This window comes from Haliotis cracherodii, unplaced genomic scaffold, assembly GCF_022045235.1.
Source record: "Haliotis cracherodii isolate W230 unplaced genomic scaffold, xgHalCrac1.p SCAF_4, whole genome shotgun sequence".
Classification (NCBI taxonomy): Eukaryota; Metazoa; Mollusca; class Gastropoda; order Lepetellida; family Haliotidae; genus Haliotis; species Haliotis cracherodii.
Window position 1 is genome coordinate 31186316 of NW_027266297.1, and position 22551 is coordinate 31208866.

The 22551-nt window shown below is 40.7% G+C and overlaps 1 protein-coding gene across 2 annotated transcripts; it reads right to left on the bottom strand.

Moving 5' to 3' along the window:
- Window positions 1–9015: 9015 nt before the first annotated feature.
- Window positions 9016–20479, bottom strand: LOC139478813 (thiopurine S-methyltransferase-like). Of its 2 annotated transcripts, XM_071261470.1 has the most exons (9): window positions 20412–20479; window positions 17014–17162; window positions 16728–16820; window positions 14890–15019; window positions 14280–14332; window positions 13615–13689; window positions 12859–12935; window positions 12218–12262; window positions 9016–11188 (listed from the first exon to the last, which is right to left on the bottom strand). In XM_071261470.1, exons 2-9 carry the CDS (start codon window positions 17139–17141, stop codon window positions 10989–10991), a joined length of 801 nt encoding a protein of 266 aa, XP_071117571.1. In that variant the 5' UTR covers window positions 17142–17162; window positions 20412–20479; the 3' UTR covers window positions 9016–10988. The 2 variants fall into 2 exon arrangements, with proteins under 2 accessions (XP_071117571.1, XP_071117572.1); XM_071261471.1 differs by lacking the exon at window positions 12218–12262.
- Between the last annotated feature and the right edge of the window lie 2072 nt (window positions 20480–22551).

Below are 22551 nucleotides of genomic sequence, written 5' to 3' on the forward strand. Positions count from 1 at the left end.
ACATGTTTTAAATACATTGCTAAAGATTTGATAACATCTCCATCGGTCGAATCCAACAAATTGACATTAATTGATTGTCTTTGTGTGTAATATCTAAATTAGATAGAAAGTTTGATCTCAACGTTACATATTTTTCAATTATAAAAAGGACATGAAACTCGACTTCAATCTCCTGGTTGGTACAGTTAGTACATATACAATTACCAAATCACTATTCTTGGTTTTACGACATTTACTGACAAGGAAGTTATGGAGAGATATTCTAAATTTACAAAGAGCTCTCGATTGGGATTGATCTTGTAATATAGTTAAATATTTTTCTGGTTGTAACAATGATTTGATACCAGCATAATTCTTGAGAAAGCAAACATATCACAGAGTACCATACAGACAAACACATATCACTAAGTACCGAATGTGTGACATTGTATGAGACTAATTAGGGTAATCATTGAATGTTAGAGTGATCTATACCAGAGTAAATGAGTATACAGCCAAACACATATCACTAAGTAAAAAAGGTGAAACTGTGACATTGTATGTTAATTATGAGGGCAATCTTTGAATGTTAGGCTGGTATATACCAGAGTGTTTGACTATACAGACAAACACATATCACTAATTACAACAGGTGAAACTGTTACATTGTATGTTAATTATGAGGGCAATCATTGAATGTTGGACTGGTATATTCCAGAGTGTTTGACTATACAGACAAACACATATCACTAAGTACCATATGTGAAACTGTAACATTGTATGTTAATTATGAGGGCAATCATTGAATGTTAGGCTGGTATATACCAGAGTGTTTGACTATACAGACAAACACATATCACTAAGTACCATATGTGAAACTGTAACATTGTATGTTAATTATGAGGGCAATCATTGAATGTTAGGCTGGTATATACCAGAACATATGAGTAGACAGGTAATGACAGATGGAGGGGGTGACTTCAAGTAAACAAGGAGTCCCTTTAAGTTGGCCCCAGCCTAGTGCTCTAATACATTAGCATATCAAATATATTCATCTGCTTCCGATGTGCTCGAAGTACGAAGTCAGGCTCAATATCCCCATGTCTACAGAATTGACTGCACCCTGGCTCGTTGTGGACTCTGTGAGAGTTGCTTACAGGCCACAGTCAGGAGAAGACATACATCACTCCCTCTTCTTTAGAAAATAATTCTGTAGAACAATCACAGCTAACGCCTCTTCGTCAGACTGACTGGCCTCTTCCTCCCTCTCACCCTCCTTCAGCGGTTGTCCTTCTTCGTCCACATCCCCGTGGTAGGCCTTTCTTGGGTCGAAGTCGTATTCGTCTTGGTATTCCACATCGCAGATGTCGCCTTGGTTAACAACATAGCGTATTTTATTCGGTTAACTCAAATTAGTTGTTTAGAAAGCATTAATCAAAATGTGATTATATCATAAGGTTTATTTTAGATCACAAAAATAAGTTGTTGATTGTAAAGTTCCCCGATTTTCTTTATTATATCAATCTCGCCCTCTCGCCTAAATCACACTTCAGCATCCACAAAACAAATCGTACCAAAGGTTTGACAACATAGTTCTGAACTACAGCCTCTGGTCCATGGAACTAAGAGACAAACCGCCCGAGTTTGGAATGTTTGGTTACGACTGTTTGGACTGTATCTCACAGTTAGGCTTGTCACCCCGAGCCGTGATATGACTTGATAATTGCTAAAAGCGGCGTAAAACCCTACTCACTCTCATGTTTGAATCAGTTCTAAGAAGGACGTGCTTCAAATTGTATTGTAATTATAGTCAGTGCTGATGAAGATGGAGCTGACACTGATTTCAACTTTCAAGGTGAAACATCCCGCGTCATCAACACCAGAATCAAAGAGCACGAAACCTCAACCATTAAATCAGGCAATAAATCAGCCATCTCGGACCATATCAGCAACTGTCCTAATCACAACATCAACTGGGACAACGTCCACATCCTCTCCAACAACCTCCATGATTTCCCTTTAAAGAAAACTAACAGAAGCAGTCCACATTCGCCGCCACAAGCCATCAATCAACAGAGATCAAGACTATTTCATCCATCCGCCTACTATAAACTAATCAAGCAATAATCACTTATCCTGTTTAATTGGCTTAATGTCCCATTGGCTTCCACCTCCGTGTTCTCTGTCCATCGTGTTGTGACAGTATCATCCTTCTGTTGTCAACAGTTACTCATGTTATCCCACTCATGTATGCAATTGTTGTTACTGTTAACCCTCCACCTACTATATATATTCTGTACAATGTCCCTCATTCACACATAGTCTGTATACAGGAAACTAAATTCTCTACCAGATCTAAATTCACCCTACCAAACTATAACTCAATAAGAACTGACCGAGCCAAAACAAACCCAGGTAGAGCCGGAGGCGGCCTAATCATATACGTCAGGGAAGATTTAAGCTACAAAGAACTAAAAATAAACACACCGAACCTAGAAGCAAACGGTATCCAAATAACAAATAACAACCAAAAAATTAATATCATAAATATATACCACTGGGTAGAAAAACAGGTCAAACCTGAGGATTTAAACACCCTCCTCCAAATAGGCAATAAATCTACAATCTTCCTAGGAGACTTTAATGCCCACCACCCTACCTGGGGTATAGAAGATAAAATAGATAAACACGGAAAACTCATCTCAGAATGGATAGAACAAAATGACCTAATACTACTAAATAACAACCAACCTACTAGATACGACAAAATACACCACAAAATGTCGGCTATCGACTTAACCATATGCACCCCAGATTTAGCCCAAAGTATTCAATGGGAAGTACACGGGGTACCACTAGGTAGTGACCACTTCCCCATAAATATAACTATAGGAGACGTAAACATCCCATCACCAGCCCCAAACCAGGAACCTAAATTCCACTACAACAAAGCCGACTGGGACAAATTTCAGGACATTTGCAACCAGGCTAACCTAGCTGACCTAGAAAGTAACGACCCCGAAATCTACTGTAAAAACCTCACTGACTATATAATAAACGCAGCTAAAAACTCCATTCCTTTCAAAACAACCAGCATAGGCAAACCCTCGGTTCCTTGGTGGAACGAGGAGATAGAACAAACGAGGCGTAAACGCAAATCCGCATTCAATAAAGCCAAACGTGACTCCAAACACCTAAAGATAGCACATGAACTAAATCACAAAGTACAAAGCTTAGTTAAAACAGCTAAAACAAGAGACTGGAAAAAATTTTGCGAAGAAATTAACCATCATACAGACGCCAGAACAGTTTGGCGCAAAATCCACGCCATTAGGGGCATTAAACGTCATAAAAAAACTCCCAACGTAAACAATTCAACAAACCCCACTGAAAAAGCTAATAACCTAGCAAATCACTTCTCGGCCGTCAGTAGCAATAGCAACTTCAACCAAAAATTCCAGGAACAACTAAAAGCAGAAACCAAATTTACCAAAGAGCCAAAAGATAATAACCTAGAAATTAATCTCCATTTCACAATGGAAGAACTACTCCACGTCCTACAAAATAGGAAAAAGGGCACAGCCCCAGGCTTAGACCTTACTTCATACCAGATAATTAAACAACTACCACCCAAACTACTCCAAACTCTTCTGAAACTCTATAACCTCATATATCTAAACGGACAGGTCCCATCACCTTGGAAACAAGCCCTGGTCATACCAATCCCCAAACCCAATAAACCAGCTGACCAGGCTAATTCATACAGACCAATCTCCCTAACTTCTAACTTATGCAAAGTAATGGAATCAATGGCCAAAAACAGGTTACAACACTACTTAGAACAAAACAACATAATAAATCCAGACCAAAGCGGTTTCACTCCTGGACGCTCAACCTTAGATAACCTCGCCCGACTAGAGCAGGACATTAAAACAGGCCAACTTAACAAACAATATACTACAGGCATCTTTCTAGACTTCTCCAAAGCATTCGACATGGTTTGGCATAACGGACTAATACAAAAACTACAAAAAATAGGACTTAAAGGTCAAATAATTAACTACATCCAAAGTTTCCTAACAAACCGCAAAATCACCGTGGGCATAGACCAAACGCTATCGGACCAATGTCCCCTAGAAAATGGCACTCCCCAGGGCAGCATCCTAAGCCCAACACTCTTCAATATTATGATTAACGATTTATTCGAGGGACTATCCCCCAAAGTAAACACATCAAAATTCGCGGATGATGGAGCCCTCTGGATCCGCACTAAAAGCATTAAAATGGCCCAAAACTTACTACAAAAATCTCTAAATAAAATACAAAAATGGGCTGAAAAATGGGGCTTCTCCCTAAACTCAGAAAAAACCACAGGAATAGTATTTAAACACAAAAATATGCAACCCGCCACCCTAAACCTCCAACTAAACAACAAACCAATCAAATTCCAAAAACAAACCAAATTCTTAGGATTAATCTTCGATGAACATCTCACCTGGGATGCTCACATTAAAAACCTTGTAACCAGATGCAGCAAAGACCTAAACACGTTAAGATGCCTAACCGGCTCCAACTGGGGGGCCTCTAAAAACACCCTCCTCTCACTCTATATATCACTAATTAGGTCCAAACTAGACTATGGCAGTGCCATTTACGACACCTTAAACAACTCTCTCATTAAAAAACTAGACTCAATCCAGTATCAGGCCCTAAAACTAATCACACGAACTCAACATGGCACCTCTTCCACCTCACTCCAGGCCTTAACAGGAGAAATGCCACTTAAACTACGTAGGGAACAACTTACCCTAAACTTCTGGGCCGCGTCCCAATCAAACCCACTAATCGAAAACTTAATAAAACAAAATATTAGCCCTAGAAACCAAGCCCTAGCCCGGAAACATCCACTACTTACTCCAATTTCCCAAAGAATAACCAATTACCTAAACGAACACAAAATAAATAATCTTAAACAAAACAATAAATCATCCAATATCTTCACTCCAAAACTTAAAATACCAAAAATAGACACAACACTAGCCGATACACTAAATAAACAGACCGATCCTAACATCGCTAAAACCACCACACTAGCATACATACATGAACATTGGCCAAATTGGTGTCACATATACACAGACGGATCCTCAGATCCGATCTCAAAACACACAGGTTTCGGAGTCCACATCGCACAACCAACCAAAGACACACAATCTTACCGACTCCCAAACAACCAATCCATATTCACGGCCGAACTAATGGGCATGGCCTCAGCACTACACAATCAGCAATCTAAAAAACACCAAAAAATCCTCATCCTAACCGACTCTCTCAGTGGACTACAAGCCCTCAAAAATAAAAACACTAAAAACCGCCCCAAACTAATAAATCAAATACTCAATAGCTCAAACAACTTAACTAAGGTAGGTAAACAAATAGAGTTCATTTGGATCCCCGCCCACGTAGGAATCTTTGGAAATGAAAAGGCAGATAAAGCAGCAAAATTATCCCTTAAACTCCCAGAAATAAGCTTAAACTTACCCAGCTCAAAATCAGAAATCAAAAGTGTCACTAAACAAAAAATTAACAAAAAATGGCAAAATATATACCAAAACTCAAATAGCCAAATCAGGAAAGTACTCAAAAAACCCTTAAATAAACCCAAAATACTACACCCATCCAAAAAAATCGACAGAATAATTACCAAACTACAAACAGGCCACACCAAACTAAATAATCACCGTAAAATAGCTAAACTACACACAACAGGAAACTGCCCACATTGCAAACAACAAGAAACACCAGAACACGTACTCATTCACTGCACACACTACCAAACACACCGAACAACACTACAGACCACCCTAAATCTTAAAACCGGACTTACACTAGAATCAATCCTAAACCCACAAAATAAATTAGAAAAATTCAAAGCCTTAGGCATATACCTAATAAAAACAGGACTAAATAGTCGCATTTAAACCCCAAATAAAATATTAAAACCAAAACTACCTTATTTGATAACCACCCAACACACACAGCTCCCTTAGTTCGTCCCCCACCCACTCTTGGCATTCTTTCCAAATCTCAAAATTTCAAAATTTCTATATAAGTAACCCCTAAAGCCCCCTCCTGGGTTGCACAAACTCACTTTTCCCCTTTTTGGAAACACATTAAATGGCCTGGCCGGGCCCGTGTGCGACATACGCTTGCAGTCGGAAAGCGCACGTTAAATCTCCAATATAAGTAAGTAAGTAAGTAACCCTCATTCAGCAAGCCCAATGGGACGCAAGTAAGATTGGCAGATGGCTATACAAAATTCAACCCAAGGTCCAACAAAAGCCTAACTCATACTCAAATGAAAGGAAAATTGAAATTGCTATCTCACGCCTCAGACTTGGTCACAGAAAGCACTATGACAAGGTTTGTTCATCTTGCAATCAGGCTGAAACCATTGACCACGTGTTACTAGAATGTCAAGACCATGCCCCAGCCCGGGCTAGGTTAAAACAAGAATTGCAGTTAGATCCGCTATCTGTCATATATCTCCTAAAGCCAAGAGATGCAATAGCGAAGGCCAAACTAACTCTATTTCTGAGAGATGGAAAGCTGCTCGAACGTATATAAACAGAGCAGCCAAGGATAAAAATGAAATCATATCAATATAAGAAAATAGAAATCATATCAATGCAAAAACAGAACTTATGTGAACACCGAACTCACAATAGATATGTGTACCCTTCTCACACACAGGAGTCCCAAAGAGGGACAGGTCAGCCGAAATTGCCTAGGCAGAAGGCGACCTCTTAAACACCTAATGCAACAACAACAACCCTCATTCAGTCTTGCTTGACAACGGTATGAGGATATTTACCGAAACGTCGCTTTTTTACGGTATTACAGAAGTTGTTATCCATAAAATTGTGTCTACCTTGTCATCCTTCAACTCCTTAGTAATGCCTATCAAACAATTACGCCGTGATATTGCTGGAACATTGCTAAACACGGCGTAAAACCATACTCACTCACTCATTGATACTGCAGCTTCTGAAATGACCCTTGCAAATATTGTCGTTACCGTAAAACTCTTTTAACTGTTCCTCAGTGAAATGATAGGGTGCTTCTGAAATGAAACAAAGCTTAAGTTTACCCACTCCTACACAACCCTTCCTGGGCTGGTATTGTTAATCTTCAGCTGTGATATTCGAGTACAAAAGAAATGATTTAAATGATCAGTCACACTGATTCGATCTTATATATTTGTTCTCTGTTTGATAACCTGGGCTCCGATCCTTGGTTTAACCCCATTAAGGTCCGGGTTAGAATTGGTCTTCAGCAGCCAATGTCTGTCGTAAGTGGCGACTTACGGGATCGGGTGGCCAGGCTCGCTGACTTGGTTGATGCATGTCATTGTATCCCAATTGCGTGGATCGATGGTCATGGTGTCAGTCACTGGATTGTCTGGTCCAGACTCGATTATTTACCGGCATCCGTTCTATACACAACATAACACAACACAGTCAAGATACACATAACACAACACGACACACACACAACACAACATAACAACAAACCACACACATAACACAACACACACACACTCTATAACACACACACACACACACACACACACACACACACACACACACACACACACACACACAAACTGGTTTAAGACAGATTGGGAGGGAAAGGTGTCTTTGAGCTGATTGTTCTATTTTAGTATTAGAATTGAGCATGACGTGGGTGGATATATACCGGTCTTATTAATGCAACTTACTAAAAGACTTATTTTCAATCTACCTGAGTAGATTTTCTTAGGAAACTCCAGCATCATCAAACTCCAGTCAACATTAATGTATTAAAAAGTTTTTTTTATCCGAAGGATTGCATTTCCTGTGTCGACAGTGTGGGACTACACATATACTCAGAGAGGTGAGGTGAAATTGGGTTAAACCTCCCGTCCAAGATTATTACACTTATTTTGCGACGTGCATGCACGTGTGTGTGTGTGTGTGTGTGTGTGTGTGTGTGTGTGTGTGTGTGTGTGTGTCTTCTTGTACTTGTCTGGACTGATGCCGATTTATAGTGCAAGCGCACTGAGACACCATGCCGCAGTTTAAACCAAAAATGCTTTCGTTCACTCACTCATATTAATTGCCTCATATCCATTCGCTCATATTCACGGCATCATATCCATTCGCTTATATTTTCTATTTTTAAAGATTAACTTGACTTTTCAACTCTTAAAGTCTTTTGGTATCAAAGCCATCACATCTTTCGCACATCATTTTCACCATGAATTAATCTTAATTTTTTTATTTCACCGATTTGGATTAAAACGTGTTTTTCACTTCATAATTTACTTCGCCTCGCTGGGTGTGTCTAACACAATTGCAAGTCCGGGATTTTGTGTCTGTAGTCCTAATCACCTGAAATAGAATCACGAAAAATAGTTGCATAATACTTAAAGAAAAGTTAAAACAAGCCATTCCGCCGATAAGGAATCTTACTTACAATAATGATAAAAAATTGCAAAGTGCGAATTTTAAAAATATCCACTTTGCTAGCAATAAACATTATCATTGGGTTTTGATCACGTGATTTCCTTCGGGTATGCTTCGGCAGTCTTCGGCGAATGACGTCTGGTAATGGATGAGCACACGACGTTTGGAAGCAAGTTACTTCATCAGAACATCAACCGCAAATAACGGTTCTTTTCTATACCACAGACAAATGCCAGCAGAGATTCGGTGAACAGATACCATCAGAAAGGAGTCGCTGTACTGGCGGTGATGATACCACGGACGCCTCTTGTTAGACTGGGCTCCTGTCTACATAAACGAGTAGACAGGCGGTGGCCGATTTCTCGCAGCCTGCGATTGGACGACACTCAACATGGCGTTCATTGGTCCTCGGTGTCGAATGGCAACAAATGGCAAACTAAGTGAAGTTTGTTTCCGAAGTAGAATTGCTCTGGACAAAATATACGTTTATTATATGTTGTATCACTCAAAACACATTTTCGTTCTGTGGACATGTCGCCATGTTTATTTGCATTCATAATTAACGACGCTACACATGCGCAGCTATAACCGGTACTAATTTGGACCTCTTTGTTTGACCGCCGTCTGTTCGTTAATGGCGCTAAGCCTCTACATGAACCAATAGGGACACATTTTTAGCCTCTTGTTACCTTCATATATTGTCTTGAATGTATGAAGGTCACCCAAACATCACAGCGCTGTTATCAGTGTTGAAGATAGATGCTGTGTGTGCATTTCACAGTATCGAGTGCCGCTCACCAATAACATCGGAAGGAATTTAACATTGTTGCTATCATTGTTATTATATAGAATAAGTTGTTCTGTGCATTGAGGCATGAGATATTCAAACACAACAATGTCGTCGTTAGGGTTTGTATCTCATGATACTTGAGCACAAGAAACACATCTTTCCTGATTTCGAGTTAAGTTGATCATGCGTTTCCACAGTGTCTCAGTATCTTTCGCTGAATCTGCAATTTTTCACCGACAACTCATTCTAAAGTTCGTACAGTGCACCTTATTAGGATTCATTAAGGTGAGGTGAAATTGGGTTTAACCTCGCGTCCAAGATCATTGCACTTATATAGCGACGTGCGTGTGTGTGTGTGTGTCTGCTTGTACTAGTCCGGACTGATGTCGATTTATAGTGCTAGCTCACTGAGAAACCATGCCGCAGTTTAACATGAAAACCCCACTCAGACACAGCACACCGACTCCGAGCCGACGAGTCCTTGATTTAGTCCCTTAATGCCGAGCGCCAGACAGGGTAACAACAAGTACCATCTTTTAACGTAATTTGGTATGACGCGGCCGGGGATCAAACCCCGGACGTTCCGCTCTCCGGGCGGACGCTCTACCACTATAGCACAGAGGCGGTCCATTAGGATTCATTAAACAGATAAGTCATAAATATCTTCATGTGTAATGTTATATTTAACTATACATGTACATGTTTTGTACAACAACTTGATAATTGTTTCTAAAATAAAATATTTTGATTTTATATGTTCTGTTCTGTATACATCTAGCCCGAAAAGCGATACTACGACTGCGTACATACAGTTACAATCTGTTAAGACATGAATTAGTCACAACGAACAGATATGATCCCATCTCGATAATCTGTTGCCCATGGTCAGTCTGCTATAAACTAAGCTCTGAGTACCGTATATGAAACTGTGACATTGTGTACTACCAATCAGGTTATTCACTAACGGTTAGATTGATATATACTGTAATAGATTACGATACAGACAGACACAGCCGGGTGGGGTGACTTCAATTGACCTTAAAACACAAATGTGATGTCATTCTAATGTTTGAAAATCTCCATTATTTTTCAGGAATTGAGAGTTGTTTGTCAATTATATATGATCTTGAACCAACATTTGAATTAATTTCCACTTGGAATAGACGGAACTATTTTTTACATTTATTGACAAGTGAATAATTTAATTTTTTTCGAAAATAGTGTCTCTAGCGGGGTTGGAACCCGCATTGTTTGATTTGAGAACGTGTAGTTGTCAACGTCAGCTACGGCGGCACACGAAGGTATGGTGCAACAGCGGCAAAGAACGCATTCCTCGTGCAGCACGCAAGGGCGACTCACGCAGTATAAATACAGTCTACAACCAGTTCTGGTTTATTTTTCAAATATTTTCCACAAGGGAATATTTTGTCAATGTGTAAAAGTAGGGGGCCTCTGCTCCATTATGTTTGACGAATGGAGAGTTACTCGGACAATCCCCTACACAAAGACTTCATTTAAACAAAGACTACCAGTTGACCACATCCTAATCCACTGAGATATAAGCATTATATCAAATATATTCATCTGCTTCCGATGTGCTCGAAGTACGAAGTCAGGCTCAATATCCCCATGTCTACAGAATTGACTGCACCCTGGCTCGTTGTGGACTCTGTGAGAGTTGCTTACAGGCCACAGTCAGGAGAAGACATACATTACTCCCTCTTCTTCAGAAAATAATTTTGTAGAACAATCACGGTGTTTCCTTTTTTGGACTCCGCTTCCTTAGACTGGGCGGCCTCTTCCTTCCCCACTTCCGCCTTCAGTGGTTGTCCTTCGTCGTCCACATCCCCGTGGTAGGCTATGGTAGGGTCGAAGTCGGATTCGTCTTGGTATTCCACATCGCAGATGTCGCCTTATAAAACAACACAGCGTATTTTATTCGGTTAAGGCAAATTAGTTTTTAAGAAGATCATTCATCAAAATATGATAAGTTAGCTTTCGTTATAGGTGAGGTGAGGTGAGGTGAGGTGAAATTGGGTATAAGGTCGCGTCCAAGATTATTGCACTTATATAGCGACGTGTATGCACGTGTGTGTGTGTGTGTGTGTGTGTGTGTGTGTGTGTGTGTCTGCTTGTACTAGTCCGGACTGATGCCGATTTATAGCGCTAGCTCACTGAGATACCATGCTGCAATTTAACACGAATACCCCACTCAGACACAGTATACTGACCCCGAGCCGACCAGTCCTTGTTTTAGCCCCTTAATGCCGAGCGCTAGACAGGGTAACAGCAAGTACCATCTTTTAACGTCTTTTGGTATGACGCGGCCGGGGATCGAACCCCGGACGTTCCGCTCTCCGGGAGGACGCTGCGTTCGTTATAAGGTATAGTTTAGATCGCAAAAATAAGGGGTTCATTGTTAAGATCTCCGATTGCTTCATTTCTATCAATATCCGCCTCTCTCCTTACCCGAGCTACACAAAACAATACCAAAACCCCCCTAGTACCTTGACAACAGAGGTCTACAACTACAGCATCTGGAACATGGAACTAAGAGATAAACCGACCGAAGTTTGACTTTTTGGGTGCGACGTTTTTGGACTCTATCTCATATCTCGTCTTGGCTCCCAGCGCCGTGATGTGTCTGGATGAAGTGCTAAAAGCGGCGTAAAACCCTATTCACTCACTCTCATGTTGGTATCAGTTCTAAGAAGGACGTGCTTCAAACATTATTGTGATCATAGTCACTGCTGATGAGGACTGAGCTGACATTGATTTCAGCTACTATATTCTTTCCGAGTGACGTTTGGAAATAGGTGCTTGATAAATGTACTCGCACCTACACAAACACGTCGCACTGAACAAAACTGAAGATATAAGTCAACTTGGTATTCATTGATACTGCAGCTTCTAAAATGACCCTTAAATATATTGTCGTTACCGTAAAACTCGTTTAACTGTTCCTCAGTGAAATGATAGGGTGCTCCTGAAATGAAACAAAGCTTAAGTTTACCCACTCATATACAGCCCTTCCTGGGCTGGTATTGTTAATCTTCAGCTGTGATATTCGAGTACAAAAGAAATGATTTAAATGATCAGTCACACTGATTCGATCTTATGTATTTGTTCTCTGTTTGATAACCTGGGCTCCGATCCTTGGTGTAACCCCATTAAGGTCCGGGATAGAATTGGTCTTCAGCAGCCAATGCCTGTCGTAAGAGGCAACTAACGGGATCGGGTGGTTGATGCATGTCACCGTATCCCAATTGCGTGGATCGATGATCATGGTGTCAATCACTGGATTGTTTGATCCAGACTCAATTATACAAAGATACGCAATACATGTTGCTGGTATGTTGATGAGTGTGGCGTTAAACACCCCCCCCCCCCCCTCCCCTACCCACCCCCACCCCCCCGCCCGACCCCCACCCCCACCCTCATACATTCTCTTGGGTTTATGATCAAAAAGAGGAGGGGCGGTGTCTTTGATCACATTGTTCCATTTTGGTATTGGAATTAAGAATCAGGTGGATGGAGAAATATCGGTGTTATAACTAATAAAAAGACTTATTTTCAAATTACCTGGAAAAATGTTCTTAGGACACTCCAGCATCATTGTGGACTTTGGTCCCATCAGCCGTCGGATGACTTTCAAGTAGCTGGAAGGACAAACACATCAGTCACTATGACGTGTGCAGTACAGAACACTGTTTTGTCGATAGCATAAAATCCCGCGGAAGACTTTAAATAATTATGAAAATAACGAAAACACGTGATTCTTTAATATGAGAAAGTGTTGTCAACTTATAACGATATAAATATAAGCACATATTACAATAAAAGTGTGTGAGTGAATGACTATGGTTTTACGCCGCTTTTAGCAATATTCCAGCAATTTCACGCCGGGGGACACCAGAAATGGGCTTCATACATTGTACCCATGTCGGGAATCGAACCCGGGTCTTCGGCGTGACGAGCAAACGCTTTAACCACTAGCCTACCCGACCGCCCCTATAACAAAAGTGATAATCACAGTAGCATTGGGGCCCCCTCAAATCTCCATCCTTGTCGCATCTTCGGAAGCAAGGGGTGCTAGGGGCTTATTCTGACCCGGAATCCTAATAAATTCTCAAGAAGACTTTCCAATATATATATATACAAAATGTGAACCAACTTGTTGCCATGGGAATGTCAAAAATATTAACACAATTTATTTTTGCAAAAGGCACCAGTTTAGCAAACTTTGTTTGGACAGAAAATAATAACATACTTGAGCCACACAACCATTTTAATATGTATATACTTCAACTAAAACAAATAAGTACATTGCATACATACTCGGGTCTGTCTCGAACGTCCACAGCGCACATAGCCTTCGAGTCCCAGATGAAGTCGAACGTTCCTTCCAAATCCCTTGAAACAGAAACTGTTGTATGTTATAACATACCTATTTATCTCTAAATGCATGTAAATATGTATGAGGACGGTGTTCATGTGTGTAAAAGCCGAAATGACAGGTTTGCTTCTGGGGGCGGCCACTGCAGGGGTTGTTTTCATTTTCCGACCCGTCTCAACCAGAATAGGAGTATGACGATATGAAGTCATGTGCATGTTTGTCGTTTAACACCGAACTCAACAATATTGCAACTATTTGACGGCGGTCTGTGAATGATCGAGTTTGCTCGCACACACGCACGCATGCACTTCTCCAAGTGGACTGGAGATAACCCAGGTTTGTGTTTAACGTACATTTATATATGTGTTAGTAGTAAAATGAGACACACGACACACACAGAGACACACCACGCATGCAAGCACACACTCACGAACGCAAAGCTTTCATAATCCCCACCCACCCCACCCCACCGCACCACACATACTCACACACACACACACGCGCGAGTACATTGAGAAGCAAATTTCCTCTGCAATGATCTTGCTGGAATATTATCAAAGACAGCTTAAAGCCAGGCTCACCCACCCACTGGCGGTGTTATACTCACTCGCTGAAGCGTAAGAAATTTCCAACGTAATATTTGAAGGTACCGGAATCATTCTGTCAGGAGAAAAAAAAGGCAATTAATAAACGGAACCTTTTATTGTTTTGTTAACGTCCAAGTGTCTTGTGATTGTCAAATAGATGTTTTGTACTAATTTTATTTGTCAACATACGAGTCAGCACATTCTCGGCCAATGACAAGTGCCTGTATTGTGTGAGACGTAGCCATCGACCGACATTTCATAAACAGTTTGAGTATAGGCTCTGTGTAACAAAAACACAATACAGTGTTTACTGGAAGGAATTGTTTGTTTAGCGAGATGCATTCTTGATCACAATGTTGTACTGCTGACGTGTGCAGAAATAGAACAAGTATTCCACTGTGACGCAGTTAGGTCACGTGTTTCTCTAGCTCTTCCAGCCTCTTAATTTGACTCGGTGACTATCTTTGATAGAGCATGTTCGGGGCAAATTGCATTTGATTACTTTATATATATTATTTCATGTTTCACTATTTGCCTTGGAATGACTAAAAAATGTCTTTGAAATTGTAAAATTGTAAAATTGGAAACACACAACTAGCGTATCACTTTTCTTGTGACTGGTGCCATTACCCTGTAAAGTTTCCCGGCGATACTGGGGACGTCTTCAATGATAGGTTCCTGCTTGTACTGTTTGAAGATCCGCTGTGCAGCGCTCTCGGCCAGATCAGCGCCGACCACGGAGTGACCTTGCTCACATAACCTAAACACAAAAACGAAACGAAAACGTCAGCATATCAGCATTTTCCCGCGGCAAGGGAGTTAACTGGCTCTAAAAGCTCAGTTTCCACCCTTGTTGGGCTCGCCTGGAATTATCGAGTTATATTTTGGCTGGACCAACGAGTGTCTGTGCATAGTCCAATCAAAATCCCGTAACGATATCGACATCCGGTTCATACACAACAAGGCAACTGACGTGCCGAATTCGTTCGATTGCAGGATTTGCAGAGCACGTGTACCGTCAACTAAGCGTCGACACATATTTTCCAAATCTTTTCATGTTTTTAATCAACATTGCTCAAGTGATTTGATGCACTTCGCAGGGTAAAGCCCGTCCGTCTTATACGATGAAACTCAGTCATGACTGGGCGCCATTTTGTTTGAAGCAAATGCAAGCGATATGAGAGGTTGAATCTGACTGGTAAGTATTGGGGGCAAGGAAGGGACAAAACTCGGAATAATCACTGGTGGCGCTAAAATCGAGCTGAGAAGTTCGGCAAGGTTGGAAACTGGACGTTTAATGTCAGTTAACACCCTTGCCTGGGAAAGATGCGATATCAGAGAGCCCACATAATTGTAATGTTATTTGCTACAGAGGGTCCCTGATCAAAGAACCCTTTATGGTAGATAGTCCTAAAATTAAAAACACAGCTAAAACCTTTAGCACAAAAGCATAAGATGACATATTTGTGCTGAATTCCTTTACTCGCTATTGAACGGTGCATTTGACGGTTTACTATAAAATGAAATCAATATTGAAGTGTCGGTTATTGATATACTTAGGCTTTGATCCTTTACTGGGTGAGTGGGGTTAAAATAAAACTTAAAAGTGTCTCAGCTTTTTCACAGTGAGTTAGCTTAATGTTGGATGAAATCCCGAAGTAAACTTGTCGTACAAGTTCGAGTTAAACAAACCCTACATCGTAATCAGTAAGAATGTGGGTTCCAAACCCGTAACCAGTGGATCCTTTCTTGACTAATGGGCGCAACTCTGCACAGAGAACATTTGTGCAATTGTGATCTCTTCTTTATTGAAAAGAAAACGGCAGAAATTGATAGTACAGCTGAAAGAGTGAGTGAGTGAGTGAGTTGGGTTTAACGCCGCTTTTCACAGTTTTCCAGTTATATCGCGGCGTGTCAGCTTAATATGGGAGTAAAGCCCGAAATGATGCAGGTCTCAGTTGTTTACCAGTTCGGTGAAACCCACAAGCACGGATATGGTGCTGACAAAACTAGAAACATAATCGGGGCGAACCGGGATTCGAACCCACAATCATAGGTTTTTGGCGTGCCCAAGGGACGCCACTCTGCACAGCGAATAGCGGCGCCTTAGACGACTGGGCCACCCGTGTCCCTCAGCTGAAAGAAGTAATGATCCTGTAAAATGTTGAATAGCAGGTCTTGAGTTTCGAACAGCTTCAGAAATTCAAGATAGACAGTCTGTTCATTGCCGAAACACGTTTCCATACAAACAATCGAGACTAAGATTAACATGACCATTGAGTACAACCATGGCCCAACTTTCACACCGAGTGATTTTTTTGTCATATCCGACATTTCCGGGAATAAGAATGGTTGTTCAAACCAAACAGTTTTATGTGTTTCATGTTTTGATCAACACGTGTGGTGAATGTTTGTACTGTGTTGGAGCTTTGTGTGGAGTTGGTGCAATGTCCAGTAGAAACACTCACCAGATGAGGTCATAGGTCGTGGCACAGAGGGGGACAAGGATTTTCAGACCTTTCCGTCCCTCGGTAACTTTCTCAAAGTATTTCGCAAGATTCCTGCATAAAAATAAATAAATTAAATTATAAACATCGAAACTGTAATTTATTTTACAAATACTCTATGTGTAAACAGGTTTAAAATCTGAGTTCCAATTTAAACCTTTTCCAAATTAAGAATGGTCAGGTTCCGTGTGAATGAAGTCTCAGTGTCCGACCAGTGTCCGACCTATTCTTCCCTAAATATACCTACGGGCCGGGGTCCGTGTAGGTGAAGTCCCACTGGCCCTTGTCCCATGCCGTCAACCAGTCTTCAAGCCGTCCCTCCGGGGTTTCAGACACGTGCCAATGGCCAGGTTGGACCCGTTCCTTTTTTGACATTGTTCCAACCTAATAGTTCCCCTGTAAAACACATTAAACAGGTGAACTCAGTAATAACCTTACATCTTACATTTGTATCTTTTTATCATTATTTCGTTTTTGTATGCTTTATTGCAAGTGGTTACATCCAGTTACTCTCGACAAAACGTATGTTACAGTTTAGACAGGTGTTTTTTCAGGTGATCATTTCAGTTGCCTTTGCATGTGTTTGTGACAGGTGCTACCGATGGGGCAGGAAGTGCTCCCATTATAGCGAACGCTTGGTATCATCATATGATTTTATTTGATGGTATAAGTTTGTTTGTTTGTTGTTTAACGCCGCACTCCAGCTATATGACGGCGGTCTGTAAATAATCGAGTTTGGACCAGACAATCCAATGATTGACATCATGAGCATCGATCCACGCAATTGGGATCCCATGACATGCATCAACCAAGTCCGCTAGCCTGTCCACCCGATCCCGTTAGTAGTCTCTTACGACAAGCGTAGTCGCCTTTTATTATACAGCAAGCATGGGTTGCTGAGGACCTATTCTACCCCGGATCTTTTGTCCCTTTTATTTGATATTGTTTTTTTTATTAGAAGCACTATGCATTTTCGGTGAAGACAAAGCGCAAGTATATTGATGGATGATTACGGGTGTGTATCCAGCTTTGGAAAATGGGCCGGGCCATTTTCAATTTAATTCAAGACGATCATGAATTTCGTGGGCTAGGTCTATTAATGCCTACAGTGACAAATGCCTACAGTGACTAATGCCTACAAAAGTTGTTGTTTTAGTGTACACACTGTTTCACGCACCTCTGCACTCAAGTGGTCTACTCTACTTAGTGTTCACTAATGCCTAAACTGTAAACACAGACTAAATAATGACTTAGAAATGTTACTGGGATTGGGAAAATATTTGACCTTTGTATAACTTTATTTTCTTAGATGGTATTGTACTTTGATAACCGGAGCAGGAAATATGGATTTTCTGTAAAATGAGAGTGGAAAAATAATGTTTTAAAGTAATTGATGATAAACTTTGAGAAGGAAATTTTCCAGTATAAAATATAGTTATCGAAGATTGGAAGGTTAGAGATATAGACATGGAAAATCCGAAGAAGGTCCAGTATCATATGTCACAAAAAGGTGGTCAGAAAGTCCAACTAGATGGCTACAGGTACAGACCCAACAACCGTACGCTAACATATGTGCACTTGAAATGTGTACAACGTTTGTGCTTAGGGAAATGCACAACAGTTGGCCAGTTTGTGAGGAATCAGTCACCTCGTAATCATCAACCAGGCGACCTTGTAGCATTGCAGACTGTCAGCACACTTCGACAGAGAGTTCAAGCAGAGACAACTCCCATCCAGATGATTTACGACGAGGAAGTTGCCCGACTCGACGTTCAGGATGCTGCTGTCTTCCCGGCTTACCACAGCAAGAAGAGTGGCCTCTACAAACAGAGAAGAAAGACGATTCCCCCACTTCCACAGTAACTGAGTGAAGTAGATCTCCCTGATATCTACAAGCAGACAACCGATGGAGAGCCCTTTCTCTGTATAGATGACGGAAATGAAGACAAGATTCTGTGTTTTGCCACCAGTGACCGCCTTCACCTATTCCAAGAGATAGACACTCTGTTAATGGATGGGACATTCTACAGCTGCCCTCCTCTTTGGGATCAGTTGTATGTCATTCATGGACTCGTAGGTACCAAGATGACCCAGATAGTGTTCTGCCTTCTGCCAAATCGCTAGCGCCAGACTTACGAGCGTCTGTTCCGTCTTCTGAAGGATGCTGTCCACCAGTCAACAGGGATTGTGGAATCATCACGACAACATTGGCAACATTGGCCCCAGAACCAACAATCATCTAGAAGGGTGGCATCGTCATCTTAACAAGGTCATCCAGAGAGCCCATCCGATCATTTTTGCCTTCATCAAAGTGATCCAGAGACTAGAGAAGACGGAAGGAAACAAGCTTGCTCAGTATCTCCATGGCGCCCGTCCACCACCCCGCAAGAAAATCTACCTAGAGATCAACCAGAGACTAGCAAGGCTACAGGAGCAGCTTCGACTGGGTATCAAGTCTCCTCTCCAGTTCCTTGATGCAGCTGGATGTGTTGTAAACCTGGGCTAACAAAGCAACTAGTTTGTGCAACTCTGTGACACATGAAATATGATAAATGAAAATGAATGATACATATGGATGATGTATGAGATGATATATGATGAATGTAAGTCTGATATGTATATAATGTACATGGAATATGATAAATGAAACTGAATGAAATGTATATGAGGATAATGTAAGATGTGTGATAAAATGGGAGTGTGAATGTGATGTTTGAATCATAATGTACGTGAAATATGATAAATGAAACTATGGATGACGTATGATGTATGAAATATCAGAAGAAATGCATGAATAAAGAAAAAGCACTAAATATCATTTGCTAGTGTTTGTCATTTGTCACTGTAGGCAATAGTACACTAAAATGGTCCAGTTCAACTCTGCAGAGAGGTAGCAGGGTATCACATGTAAAACCACTGAAGCATATAAATGCTTTTAGACTGTAGGCATTTGTCACTGTAGGCATTAGTGGACTCCTCCATTTCGTGTATGGTTGATTTTTTTATTTATGATCTCTGTACATAACGTCAGTTGATTATTACTAACATATGCGCGCGGTGTGCCTGTACAGTTACAGCAATATAGTAAACATAAAGAAACTGTTATAACAAAAATGAATGGCAGTGGCGAAATGTACGAAAATTATTGCGTGAAAAGCTGCAATGTCAACTCGCACAATAGACAGATTGTGTGTGTGTGAGTGTGTGTGTCTGCCTGTGTGTGTGTGTGTCTGTCTGTCTGTCTGTGTGTGTGTGTGTCTGTCTGTCTCTGTGTGTGTGTGTGTGTGTGTCTGTCTGTCTCTGCGTGTGTGTGTGCGCGCGCACCGGTTCTTGTTTTATCCCCTTAATGCCGAGCGTCAGGCGGTTAACAGCTCAAATGTATACATTTCACGTAAAGTGTAACGCGGCCCGTTCTGACGGAGAATCCCGAGTCTTCCCGACAGGCTTCCTGTTCAGCCATCGCGGCATGTCTTCGTCCCAGGTATACAACACGCCTTGTGCGGAACAATGAGTTTATAATGACATTATAAAACTTCATCCCCATATTTCGTTATACTGGGGTTGCACGTAGTGAGGCATCTACTTAACTGAACTTACACGACATGACCTTAAGTATAACAGTGTACCAGCGTTATTCTCACTAACCTGACGATAAGTTCGGTGTGATCTGCTGCGGGACCCGGTGACTGCCGGCAAGCGGAGTGACGCCTTCCTACCCGATGTCAAGGGGGCCGTATCAAAAACGAAGAAGTCAAATAAATATCATAAACATTAAATGTGCTTCTTGTTGGTGTGTTGAACCCCGACATCGAGCCAATGGATTGGGACAAGGACAAAACAGCTGTTTCATTTGAAACAAGATTACATTTAAGGAAGAGAATTTATGGATGTCAACTTCTTTATTATGAGGAACACAACGTTTTGCCAGATGAAGGAGTAAGCACATACACCGAAACGTTGTGTTCCTAATAATAAAGAAATTGACATACATAAATTCTCTTCCTTATGTGTATCACTCCTAAATGCCTTTCAAAAACAAGATAACATTTGTCCAAAAATACAGAGATTAGATCAAAGATGAATTGATATATTGATATATTGATTTTCACACCAAAAAAAAGGGATAGAATATACAACGAATAGGCACACGAATTATTTTAGACGTATAGCGAGTGCTGGTCGTTTCAGATGCGCTATAGATATATATAATCACGGCATACAAGATATCTATCCATCTAAAATAGCTACTTTAGAAAAACACCATTTCTAGTACTTTTTCTATCGAAAAATAAGTTGTAACTTACACGTATTGACTTACTCAGTATGCTATTCTGAACCCCTTTGTCCGTGAAACCCGTGAAGATTCAGGGTAGAATGGGTTTTCAGCAACACATGCTTGCCCAAAAGGCGACAATGCTTGTCGTAAAAGGCGACTAACGGGATCGGGTGGTTGATGCATGTCATCGATCGATGCTCATGATATCAATCACTGGTTGTCTGGTCAAGACTTGATTATTTACAGACCATCGGCATATAGCTGGAATATTGCTAAGCGCGGCGTTAAACAACAAACAAACCAACCATTGTCTGTGCCAGCATACACTGACAGGCATTGCAATATCAAGTGTTATATCAATGTCCAGCAAATCCCCCGAGCACCAAGCAGCGGAACAACAACGTCTCTTGGTATGACGCAGCCAGGGGATCGAACACCGACCTTTCGCTCTCTCGGCAAACACTCTATCCACTACACCACGGAGGCGGCCTCTTTGTTAGAATAGGGTTCTTGTGTTCTTTGTTTATAAAGAATGCTGACCTCCGCCAGTCAGCATATCATATATATAACAATATGTATAATGAGTCAGTATGGATCTTTCTAAAGAATTTTGCATAATGATATTAAACACTGCCAGGTGTCTTACTTCAATCATACACGTTGATGCAAAAGGCTATTGTATTTGTTACGTTTAGGGTATGATTTATATTTAGTAGGTATGTATTTCTGACGCACTGTTTATTACCGGACACAAACCATCACAAAATGGTATTCATATTCGCAACCTTCATTACAAAGAATTGAAGCATTTTTTATCAAGGAATATTCAAATACCTGCTAATTTTTATTGTGAGACAATGGCAACTGTCAAAGAAAGTGTGTCATGGTCTCATGAAAATTTACAATTGTTTTATGTTTTCGGCATAATTCTTTCAAAGTAAGTACAATTTCTAGTTTTGGAATTGCTGACAAGAAAAGCGTGTCAGTCCTATTTAATGGAGCATCTTAAACAATTGTTCGCTGAACTCTATCTGACCAGCACAATGGGAGATACTGGTCCTGTCCGATGTGTCGGTTTGAGCCTTGGCAGGTTAAAGATAATGGAACGAGGTACGTTAATTGTAATATTCCCTAATTTCATAATTTCCAATTCTTAATATGAGGCATGTAACGTAATAAAATGTTTGTAAAATTTTGACCATTTCCCCAAGTTAGTTATACTTACAAAGATGGCATTAACAACTCAAAGGAACTATGGAAGAACTCAATTAACTCATAAGTACCTTCAGAATTGTTATATTTCAAACCGTTTACTCATTCTTCTGTTTTATCTTCAGCAATCGGAGAATCGAACGTTATTTAAACTAAGTCATATCATGAATACCTTCGTCAATGTCATGTAAATCCACACCCTCATCCTCAACTGTTCCTTTTGTTTGTTTGTTGTTTAACGTCGCACAATATTCCAGCTATATGATGTGACAATAACTTATTATGGTTAACACTGAT

Bases quoted from the DNA above. Each gene is read 5' to 3' on its own strand.
- LOC139478813 (XM_071261470.1), bottom strand. From the start codon at position 17,141: ATGTCAAAAAAGGAACGGGTCCAACCTGGCCATTGGCACGTGTCTGAA. The intron at 12,936-13,614 runs GTATGTATGCAA...TTGTCCTTCCAG, and splicing joins GACGTTCGAGACAGACCCGA to CTACTTGAAAGTCATCCGAC. The intron at 11,189-12,217 runs GTAACGACAATA...TTGTTTTATAAG, and splicing joins ACAGTTAAACGAGTTTTACG to GCGACATCTGCGATGTGGAA.